The sequence below is a fragment of the Diplotaxodon limnothrissa genome, linkage group LG3 (assembly GCF_057381915.1).
Source record: "Diplotaxodon limnothrissa isolate DT_005_m linkage group LG3, D_limnothrissa_male_GT1.1, whole genome shotgun sequence".
Lineage (NCBI taxonomy): Eukaryota > Metazoa > Chordata > Actinopteri > Cichliformes > Cichlidae > Diplotaxodon > Diplotaxodon limnothrissa.
The window spans coordinates 26243196-26254950 of NC_140598.1; the positions used below are offsets into that span (position 1 = coordinate 26243196).

At 41.2% G+C, this 11755-nt stretch overlaps 1 protein-coding gene across 1 annotated transcript; it reads left to right on the forward strand.

Moving 5' to 3' along the window:
- The first annotated feature begins 1873 nt into the window (after positions 1 to 1873).
- On the forward strand, positions 1874 to 9942 carry LOC146635111 (V-set domain containing T-cell activation inhibitor 1-like). Its single transcript, XM_085345625.1, has 4 exons — positions 1874 to 1934; positions 3811 to 4149; positions 4697 to 5035; positions 9752 to 9942. The coding sequence occupies exons 1-4, from the start codon at positions 1874 to 1876 to the stop codon at positions 9940 to 9942; spliced, it is 930 nt and encodes a 309-aa protein (XP_085201751.1).
- The last annotated feature ends 1813 nt before the right edge of the window (positions 9943 to 11755 follow it).

Consider the following 11755-nt stretch of genomic DNA (forward strand, 5'->3'; position numbering starts at 1 on the left):
AGTATTGGCTGCATAGTAAAAATGTTTCCCTAAGACTTGAGTTTTTAATATACTGTACTTTTATAAATGTTAACATTAAATACTGTGTGTGTTTCTAATTGGCTGCTGTAGAAGTGAACAGCTGTACTTTGACCTTTAACCTCTCTGATCTGCGTTGTTTCCTCTTTCAGATGAGAAAAACCATCACAGCTGAGTCTGGACAGAACGTGACTCTGACATGTCGAGCTTCAAACAACAACATCGTGAGGGTAGAGTGGAGCAGAGCTGACCTGGGAAAAAATGATGTGCTTTTGTACCTGGACGGACACGTTCACTCAGATGAGCAGCATCCATCTTTTAAGAACCGGGTGGATCTGCAGGACAGAAAGATGAAGGATGGAGACGTGTCTCTGATTCTGAAGAATGTGACGATTAATGACACTGGAACATACGAGGGATGTACAGTAGATGGGATGTACAGATCACTTTCTTTATCTTTAAGTGGATTTTTGTTCTATCCTGATGATCAGAAGAGTGTTTGAAGGTTTCAGAGATGCTTCAGAACAACAGTAAGTGTTTAAAATGAGCTTCCGGCCTTTTAGATGATTGCAGTCACTTGATTTCCAGGAAGTGCTGCACCTGATGCATGCTCGCTCTCTCTGCAGACTATTTGCTGCTGCCTGTCTCTACATGTTTTCTCTGTTTCTGCTGCTTCTTTGTCCTCACTGTAAACAGATGTACTGAGAGACTCCTGCACTGATGTTTCATAGGAAAGTCCAAACAGCCTCACTGGTTCTCCATGAAGAACAAAGATTTGCTCTCTGTGGCTCCAACACAACTTAAAGACAATCAAAGGTGGACAAAGTTCTTCAGAACAGCTCTAAAGGACCTTTGACTTTATTCATTAGAATAAGTTTATTTGAATTTACTGACAGACAGAGTGGAAGGTTTTCTCTACACCTTGACCTATTTTCGTGTTCATTTCCTGTCACTGTAAAACCCCTTGTTACGTTGTTACATGTATGTGGTTAAGTGTAGGTGTGATGGTTTTGCTAAGCAGACGTGTCTGTAAAACAGGATGTCAAAGCGAAACAAGAGTCAATTGGTTCAACGTGGTGATGGAGTAGAGCTCACCTACAAAGTATTTTTGAGAGTTCCAGACGTCCTTCAGAACAACAGTAAGTGTTTTCTTTCTTTTTCTAAAACTCACGTTCACTCTTTTAAGCTAAAAAACGTTTCAGTTTACAATTTACCTTAATGGATAATGTGAAGAGAAAATTTAACAGAAAGCCTCAAATTCTAAAACTGATGAGTCTTTGTTCTTTAAATCGGACAGCACTGGATGAACTGGTGATTTACACAGGCTACTGGTTTTGTAAACTGGTGCAAGTTGCTGCTGGTTGGCAGGTTAGTCAGAGTTATGTCGTGGTGTTGTTTGATAAGTAAGCTGAAGCCTAAATCGTAGCAGGAAGAGATGGAGCAGAATGTGAGCTCGAAACTTGCTGTGGGAAACAAACTCGGTGCAGAGACAAAACAAACTTCTGCTTCAAAGACAAAAAAGTGTTCATACATGACGACTGACACATGAAACAGGTTAGAATTTGTTTCTGTGGAGATCGTTCAACAACCGAACACTAAAACTTTTCCACTTTGCCTCGTTTTTATGACGCACTTATTTCTGCGCATCCTCAGTTTAACCTACCAAACGTCACAAACGCCACGTCTTCACGAGACACGGAAGAGTTTGAACCGCAGCTTTAGCTTTATTTAAACCTTAAATGTAATCTGATGTGTTCAGGTTTAAACTCAGGTTCAGTTATTCGGTGAAAATACCGACAGACTCAGACATTTAGAACAAACTAAGAGTCAGATCAGCAGAAACAAAAACACGGAAATGTCTGCTGTACCTGCGTCACTCTGCTCCACGCTGATGTTTGTCGTGTTCGTCTCTGCAGGTGAGATTTAACTGTTATAAAACAAACTGAATATGACTTTGGTTAAATTATTAACAATATTTAAAGAGTTATTTTCATATTGATTCAGTTTGTGTGTGTGAAGGTGACATGAGGCTGGGTGGACAGTGGCTGTAACCCAGCAGTGACAGACACAAAGAAGTGTAATGTGTGTGTCAGTGTGAGTATCAGGAATCGGTATACAGCTAGAAAATGTATATATTATTTTATATAAGCTTACAATCAGCAGTGTGTACTGATTGGTCCTTATTTTGATGGGCACACCATGCGACCAATCCTGAGCAAAGACAGACTCTGATCATGTGTGTTTTCCTGAGTAGTAGTAAATGCATAAAAGTTTGGCTTTTGTGAAAACAATTATTGAAATATTTCTTCCTTGAAAAAGACCAAATATACAGTTCATTACATAAAGTCTACAAAGTGTGTTTGAATGCTAGAGATGCAGAGTTGTGTGTGTGTAGCATGAGTGTCTACATGAGTCTCACAGGCCTGAATGTGCAATTGATGGCATTTATGATTATAATTCAAGATTTGTAACTTGTTTGATCACCAGAAACAAATGGACATTTAGGACTTTCAACTCAGAAAAGTTTCAGTTTTTCATTTTCTAAAATAGAAATTTCTGGGGGTTTTTTTTTCTTAAAAACACAGTTATTAATAAAACTGGGAAGTGATAATGAACTACTAGAAATGTTTCTGTAATTTTACACATTTAATTCTACAGTACAGTGGTAGTGATGGGTTGATTACATCTCATGGAGGGCGTGGCGCATCCTACTTTCTGAACCACGATGGAGATCCTTCAGTCTGCTGTTCACATATTGTGGGATTATTGGGATTTAAAAAAGGGAAGTCATTAGATATCATTTGGGATGAATCGTTATAATTATCTGTTTGTCATGGTCCTGGGTCGTGCGACCCAGTGTTTTGTGTTTAACCTATTTTGATGATTATCGTTTATGGTTTGTTTAGGTTCACTAGGTAGTCCAGCCAGTTGTATATATTAAGTCTCCCTTGCCCTTCGTGTGTGTTTATGTCTGTGTGTCTTGTATTGTCAAGGTCATGCTGTCAGTTATGTCATCTCCCTGTACTACGTCTCCCCGGTTCATGTGTTATGTCTAATCTCCATGTTTCCTGTTTTACTTTGAAAGCCTGTATTCACTGTCAGTGTATTCAGTTTCACCTCTCCTGTCCTGTCGTTAAGTTCATGTGTGTCAGCTGTGTTCCCATGTGTGGCCACTTCCCCTGATCATCCCTCATGTGTATTTAGTCTCTGTGTTTCATACAGTCTGTGTCGCGTCGTCTGTGTTTCCACCCCCCGTGTTTTGTATCCTCAGCCATAGCCTTTTCATAGTTTGTGTCCAGTTTAGATTTCTGTTGAGCTTCTGCTCTTGTGCTGCCCTCATTCTTGTTCGTTCCTTTCAATCAGCCACAATAAAAGGCTCGCTTTTGTTTAAATCTACTCCTTCATTCTCGCTTGTGTTCGCACCTGGGTCCACCACATGCATCTCCACACGGTCTGCCTCCGCAGATCGTGACACCGTTATTATTTCCCCTTTCTGTTGTGTCATTTTTACCAGTTTGTTCATAGAGGAGAGAGTCCTGGGAAAGCAAGCAGGTAAGTTGGAAGCAGAAATCCCCATGAAGTGGAGTGTTTAGACCTTGAACTTGTTCATAAGTATTGTTAGATGATTGACAGCTTGATGTGAAAAGGTATGCCAGGCTGTTGAGTGTGAGCTGAGAATGCCATGGAGGGAGGAAGAAGGCCCATCTATCCCACAACCTGGGCTCATCTGCAGAAGCGTAAGATTGTACTTTGACCTTTAACCTCTCTGCTCTGTGTTGTTTCCTCTTTCAGACCAGACAATCATCACAGCTGAGTCTGGACAGGACGTCACTCTGACATGTGGAGTTACAAACGACAACAAAAAGATCATAGTTGTAGAGTGGAGCAGAGCTGACCTGGAGCCACAACATGTTCTTTTGCAACAAAATGGGCAGTTTGATCCAGATGACCAGCATCCATCTTTTAAGAACCGGGTGGATCTGCAGGACAGACAGATGAAGGATGGAGACGTGTCTTTGATTCTGAAGAATGTGACGATTAATGACACTGGAACATACGAGTGTCGAGTTCAGAGACAGAGAGAAAGTTTAAGTCTCATCACCAGTGTCTACCTGAGTGTTGTTCCTCCAGGTGAGCGATCAGAGCGGAGAAGCTGTGTCCTTGCTTGTTGTTTACTGATTATAAGTTGGAGGATATTGAGTTCTGAGCTAACGCTAAATCGGGGGATATAGAAAATGGTACTTCAAATCAAATCACTTTTATTGTCACATCACATGTGCAGGTACATGGGTACAGCACATGTGAGTGAAATTCTTGTGTGCGAGCTTCACAAGCAACAGGTGTGTGTGTGTGTGTGTGTGTGTGTGTGTGTGTGTGTGTGTGTGTGTGTGTGTGTGTGTGTGTGTGTGTGTGTGTGTGTGTGTGTGTGTGTGTGTGTGTGTGTGTGTGTGTGTGTGTGTGTGTGTGTGTGTGTGTGTGTGTGTGTGTGTGTGTGTGTGTGTGTGTGTGTGTGTGTGTGTGTGTGTGTGTGTGTGTTATCAGCTGAGGAGAAGGTTGTTATATGAGTAACAGTCCCTTTGCTGCATGAAGCTGAGAGTGGGAGGGCTTCTTTCAAATCTGACCTGCAGTCAGTTCCAGCGTCTCACTTCAATCTGCTCTGTGTTGTTTCCTCTTTCAGACCAGAAAAACATCACAGCTGAGTCTGGACAGGACGTCACTCTGACATGTCGAGCTCCAAATAATAATCCCATCAGTGTTGTAAAATGGAGCAGAGCTGACCTGAGAGATGAATATGTGCTTTTGTACAAGAATAAGCGAATTGAACCAGATGGTCAGCATCCATCTTTTAAGGACCGGGTGGGTCTGCAGGACAGACAGATGAAGGATGGAGACGTGTCTTTGATTCTGAAGGATGTGACGATTAATGACACTGGAACATACGAGTGTCGTGTCATCCTGGGAGTCAGACAACCGTTTAAGCTCATCAACACCACCTACCTTCATGTTGATCCTCCAGGTGAGTGAGCAGAGTTGAGTGTGTGTGTGATCAGAGGTGAAGCTGCTTCCTGGTTGTTGATGTTTGTTTCTAAAGATGTTGTTGATGAGACTTTGTAGAAAGCAGCTGGTCTGAGTGATGTGATCAGAGTGCAGTAGATAATGTCTGACAGCAGTTTGAAGAGGAAATGGATTCTGTTCTGTTCTTCACTCATCACCTACCTGACAGCTGACACCTCACACCTGTTTCTCACCTGCAGGTCAGCCAGGAGGAGGGAAGGAGGCAGGAGGGAAGGAGGCAGGAGGGAAGGAGGCAGGAGGGAAGGAGGCAGGATCTGTTGGACTGAAAGTTGGTCTGCCAGTTTCTGCTGTTCTTCTTGTTGCTGCTGTTGGTGGATTTTTGATCTACAGAAAACATGAAAAAACAAAGAGTCAGGATCCGTACCATCAACCTGCTGAACTGTAGTCTGTTTAAAATGTGAGTTTTTTACAGCTGAACTCCTGGAGTCTGAGTCTCCTGCTGAGCCAGACTTCATTTAGTGTTATTAAACTTTCAGAGGACATCAGTCAGCTCTCAGAGATTTGAAGTTCCTGTTTTTGTTTGTTTGCCTGCATCAGTATTAGCTATTAGTTTGTTTTAGCTTCCAGGTTAGTCGCTCATCTCAGTGGAAGAGTTTATGTTCTTAAACAGTGTTATTTACACTTTTGCCTTATTTATATGTGGAACATTCAGGACTTCATCATTCAAACAAAGAAAAGTTACAAATCTGAGAATAAGATCAGTGATATTCAACAACAAAAACCATTTTATGTGACAAACATCTTCTTTGTCTTTGATGTCGACAGAAATAAGTTTGTTCACAGTGATGAATTCAGCGTCGTCTCTGTCACAATATCAGAATCAGTGAGTTTGTCTCATCTTCAGGTTCAGCTGTTTGTGAGGTCAGACTCACAGACTGATCCTCGTGTTTAGATGTTACACAATAATTACAGACACTGACTGACAACACAAACACAACACAAAGTGCTCAGGGTCCATTTATCAGCTAGAACTGAGTGACTGAATAATCTGATATTATTATGAAACCAAAGAGAAATGTGTTACATGGAGCTGCAGAGTCACATGTTTCCTCTGATCTATGAAGCCTTAACTTGTTCTTCCATGAAGGAGACTCTTCAGTTTAAACACGTCAAGATTATTTATTATTGATTTTTATATGAGCTTGTTTATCGATAAAGTTTTACACGTGTTGCTCTTGAATGTTTGTCTTTGCTTCCTGTGGCTGTAAAAGTTTCCTGACCTGCTGTTTGAATGTGTGCAGATTTGATCTCACCTTGAATGTAACGGTGTGAACATTTATACATTTAACCTGATATTATTACAACCTGTGATCTGTGGAAGCTCAGTATCACCTCCTCTCAGAGATAGGAGATAAATGACAGAGCTGAATATCTGGCAGTTCATGAGATATGATGTGGGTTATTGAGCACAACACTGTACACAGTTTTGTGTATTAACATCTTTGTGCCTGCTATATGAAACAAGCAAGTTAAATTACTGCCTTGTTAATGAGAAGAGCTACAAGTTGATTTGTTCTTTTGAATTTCGAAATGACATTCAGCTTCTGTGCTACTAAAACCTGCTGTTCTTGTATAATGTGTCTGTCAGACCAGAACATTCTGTTCATATCCACATAATAAACATAATCTCTAAAAGATAAATAATTCGTTGTCTATGATTGTCTGCACACCACAGAGTTGAGGCATTAACCAAACATAGTTACAACATCACCACTAAACTGAGGCCACTTCCACTGTGTGAAACAGATGGAAACAGGCATGAACGTAGACTCAAAATGAACAGACAGTTTCGTAAAGAACTCATGAATACTGTTCAGATGAAATCATTTGAAGTGTCTCAATGTTATGCTTTATATGAACTAAAATGCCATATAACCATACAGTGTAGTATTAAGTGGACACGGCCCTGAAAGTAAAGGGATTAGACTTGGGGGTAGAAAGCTGTAGACTCGCTCACACCTGCCTAAGAAAAAGTAGATGAAGTCAAGCTTATTGGATTTACAGGACTCGAACATGTAATTTGAACAAAATAAATGTTTGTCTCTAAGGTGAATGTAATGAAATCATATAAGATCTACATGCAATTTACCAACTTTACACCTCTTAAATGTATTCTTGTTGATATGACACGATAAAATCTAATAAGAGTGGTTAGCTGCCTTAAAGACTCGCGATATCACAAGTTCACACGTGACTTTAAACCACAGGAGGCAGGAAAGCTCATGATTTGCTTCACGTTCATCTTGGAAAAGTAAGAGTCAATCTGTCTTCATCCATCTTGATGAAAATACTTTTTGTGCAAAGGTATCATCAGTTTGTTGATTCTTTTCAGTTCTATTTATTCACATTTGTTCATTGAAATGTATAGTTTTCAGGGTTTTTATTGGTTTTCAGCGTTATTTTGTTATCGTTTTTATCGTTTACTCGGTTTTCGTTGGTCTTTTCCACGTGTGTTATGAATAAATTTTCTTTTTTTCGGTACTAGTTTTATTTTGTTGTATTTATCCGCGACACCTTAAAGGCCGATCCGTGAAAATATTGTCGGGCATAAACCGGTCCGTGGCGCAAAAAAGGTGTGACTGTACAACAACCCACCTGGACCCATAGGAAGAACAGCAAGTTTGTGCAGAGGGTTATTATCACTGCCCAAAAAATCATTGGCTGCCCTCTGCCACCTCTGGAGACCATCGCCAGATCCTCTTGTCTGAGTAACCCCCATAACTCAGGTCAGACAGACATGGACTATTCAGAATCAGAAAGGGTTTTATTGCCAAATGTTGAGCAGGTTTACAACATTAGGACATTGCTGCAGTACTTAGTGCAAAACATACTGTCAGATAATGCTTAAATAAACATAAAAATTAAAATTACAAGTGCTAAGTAGATAGATATATACATGAGTGCAGGTGGTGATCAGTGCCAAACATGGAATGATGCAGTGAACACAGTGTAGGGTCATGTGTTAGTGGTGGGAACAGTCAGATGTCTGTGAAGGTTCTCAGTCATCCAGGTCATTGTAGTCAAAGGAGCTTGCAAAGCAAAGCGTCTGGACTTCTTTAAGTTGCTTGAAGACGTTTCACCTCTCATCCGAGAAGCTTCTTCAGTTCTAAGGTCAAATGGTGGAGAGTCCCAGATTTAAACCCAGTGGGAGTGAACCTGTACTTGGCCTCTCTGTAGCAGTCCCTGTCTCCACTTCTGAACGCCTTTCTCTTTTCCAGCCACAGCTTTTTGAGTTTAGGAGTAAACCAGGGTTTGTCATTGTTATAACTCACCCTGGTGCGTGATGGCACAATGCTGTCCTCACAGAAGTGGATATAGGAGGTGACAGTGTCCGTAAACTCGTCCAAGCTGTTAGAAGCAGCCTTCATTGTGTCCCAGTCTGTAGACTCCAAACACGCTCGAAGCTCCTCCACAGCCTCGTTGCTCCACAGTTTTTTAGTCCTCACGACAGGTTTGGAGAGCTTCAGCCTCTGTCTGTACGCGGGGATCAGGTGGATCATGTCGTGGTCAGAAAGTCGGAGTGAAGCGCGGGGCACCGCACGATAGGCCCCGCTGATCGTGCTGTAACAGTGGTCTAATGTCCTCTCCTCTCTGGTCGGGCATTTAATATACTGCTTATATTTCGGAAGCTCATGGCTCAAATTGGCTTTGTTAAAGTCCCCAAGAGCAATGATGAGAGAGTCTGGGAATGTCCGCTCCATGTGCAGTATCTGCTCCGCGAGTGCGCACTGAGCTGCCTGCGCATCCGCGTCTGGCGGGATGTAAACAGCGGCCAGGATGAATGAAGCAAACTCCCGCGGAGAATAAAACGGTTTGCAGTGAATGAAAAGGTATTCCAGAGAGGAAGAGCAGTGCTGAGCAATCACTGTTACATCTGTGCACCAGCCACTATTGATGTAGAAGCAGACACCTCCACCTGTAGTCTTACCACAGAGAGAGGCCTGCCGGTCCGCGCGCAGCAGATGAAAGCCCTCCAGCTTGAGCGCGCAGTCCGGGATGTCCTCACAGAGCCACGACTCCGTAAAACATAAGACACAGGAGGAGGCAAAGTCTCTGTTCATGCTTCTCATCAGGGCCATTTCGTCTATCTTATTCCTGAGTGAGCGTACGTTGGAAAGGAAGATCCCAGGAAGAGCAGTTCGCAGTCCACGTCTCCTCAGACGCACGAGTGCGCCGGCTCGCTTTCCTCTCCTTCGGTGTCTCACTTTCCTGATCAAAGTCTGTCATAAATCTGCCGCAGATGCGACAAATATTGGAAGTAAATCCACAGGTGTTGTAGTCCTGTGGTTAAGAAGCTCTTCTCTGTTGTAAGAATATCCAGCGGAGTGCCCAGACACACAAGTTATGCACAAAAACAAAACAGAAGTAGTGTACTGAAGTACCAGGGCATCCATACGCGGCGCCATCTTGGTCAGGAAAAAAGTATTTTCTTTGCAATACTTTGAAGGACTTTACAACTATTTTGCTCTCTAATATGTATCTTCCCCTTATTGTTGTATATATTCTTACTGTCTGCTATTTATATTTTATTCCAGCACAATTGGTGTGTAGCACCCACAATTTCGTGGTACATGTACAACAACAAATAAAGGGATATTCTATTCCTGTTTTTATGCTTGTTTTTTCTGAACACATCCTACCTGTTTCTTACCTGCAGGTCAATCAGGAGGGAACAAAGATGGAGGGAAGGAGGCAGGAGGGAAGGAGGCTGGATCTGTTGGCCTGATAGTCGGTCTGTCAGTTTCTGCTGTGCTGCTTGTTGTTGCTGTTGTTGGATTTTTGATCTACAGAATACTTAAGCAGAGTCAGGATTTATACCAGCCTCCTGTTGAACTGCAGCCTGTTTGAAATGTCTCAGAGTTTTTTCCAGATGAACTCTGAGTCTCCTGCTCAGAAATTTATTTTTGCTCTGGAATACAAGTAAATCACTATAAGTTAGCATCTTAATCAACCAAAAAATAATATGATTTAGTTATTTTTTTAGCATTACTAAAAGGCCCTCTGAACACAAAAGCATTACTTCAGCATTAAAAATATTTATTAATCCACAGGCGTTGTTGTTGAGGTTACTTTTTGGTTATGCCATGTTTACCAGTAATTATGAATTGGGAGAAAAGGTTGTTTGAAATCATTTTTCTTCTAAAATAATGTTTTATGTAACTTCATTATTTTTGTTTGGGAAATGTTTTGGTTTATTCCATTTGTATTATGTTTGTGTAGATCAGAATCAGAATACTTTATTAACCCCTGGGGACACTATGAGTGAGATTATTGAGTGAATGGATTCTTTGCTGTTAGAAAAATTATTAGTTATGGAACACTCTCTGAAATTAGAGCTATACAGCACTTTTTACAGTATGATGAAGGATTACATCTCTGTCCCTGTCTCTCTGTTAATCCACACTTTTAAAGAACTGGCTCTTGTGCCTATGTGCTGCTGATGGTGTTCAGGATCCCTTTGTCAGTCAGAGTATTACAGTGTACACTATCATAAAACTAAAGATAAAAAATGTGTTAAATGTGGCCCCAGAGTCAGACGTTTCCTGGAAGGAAGATTTAAAGCTTCAAGTTGGATCCTTGAAGCTTTAAATCTTCCTTCCATTGTGGAAGCAGATTTCTTTTCTGTTGTATTAATCACATATTTAAATTATTTCACATTATTAACTTTCTCACTTAGTTGTATGCATGTTCACTACAGAGCTCTACACTGAGTCCATTGTAACGGGAGATGCTAAAAACATAACAATGTGAGAGGGGCCAACGTGTAACCGTTTGTGGAATGTTCTTTGTCTGTACATAAGATGTAAGGGCGGTGGCCACAGTTCAGAGATGGTGCTGGTGTTTCACTGGGATGCTCTCTCCACATTGCAGTCTGTTTATTAAACCCACTTCAAATCAAGCTCACTGGGTGTGTTGCAGGTTATTGTTAAATTTTCCAAAACACCATCCATCCTCTTCTACTTATTCTTGTCATGGCCACAGGAGGTGGGGCTGGAACCTGTCCCAGCTACCACTGGGCGAGGGGAAGTGTGCAGCCTGGACAGGTTGCCAGCCTGACGCAGGGCCAACACAGACAGACAGCCAGTCACGCTCACATTTACAATTACGAGCAATTTAAATCTATCAATTAGCCAAACCCCACTAACTTTTTAACTCTTTCTTGCATGAGAAAGTCTGTTACTTTAACTTGAACATTTCAAGAACTGTTTACACTCTGGCGATTTATTTTTCATTTTCCAGGACTTTGTCCATTACTTAACAATACTTAAGATTTGCATAGCAGTACTTTTTACTGCTGATTGTGTTTGTGAAATATGTTCAGTGTACTATGGAATAAACAATTTATCGTAGAAGTATTACAACCTGGTCAGAAAGTGGACTGAACTCCACAGTCAAAGAGTCCATTGTTCATATTTTTGAAATCAAGTAAACAGCCATTTTATTAGGAACAGCACATGCTCATCATGCCAAAAGAAATTGCGGAAGTGTCACTGATTATCTGCTTGTATCAATGTCAGTATTTTAGGTCCAACATCTCCCTCTAGTGGCCATTTATAGAATAGAATAGAAAAAAATAAAATAGAATTCAACTTTATTGTCATTGCACATGCACAGGTAAAAGGCAACGAAATGCAGTTTGCATCCATCCAGAAGTGCTTTA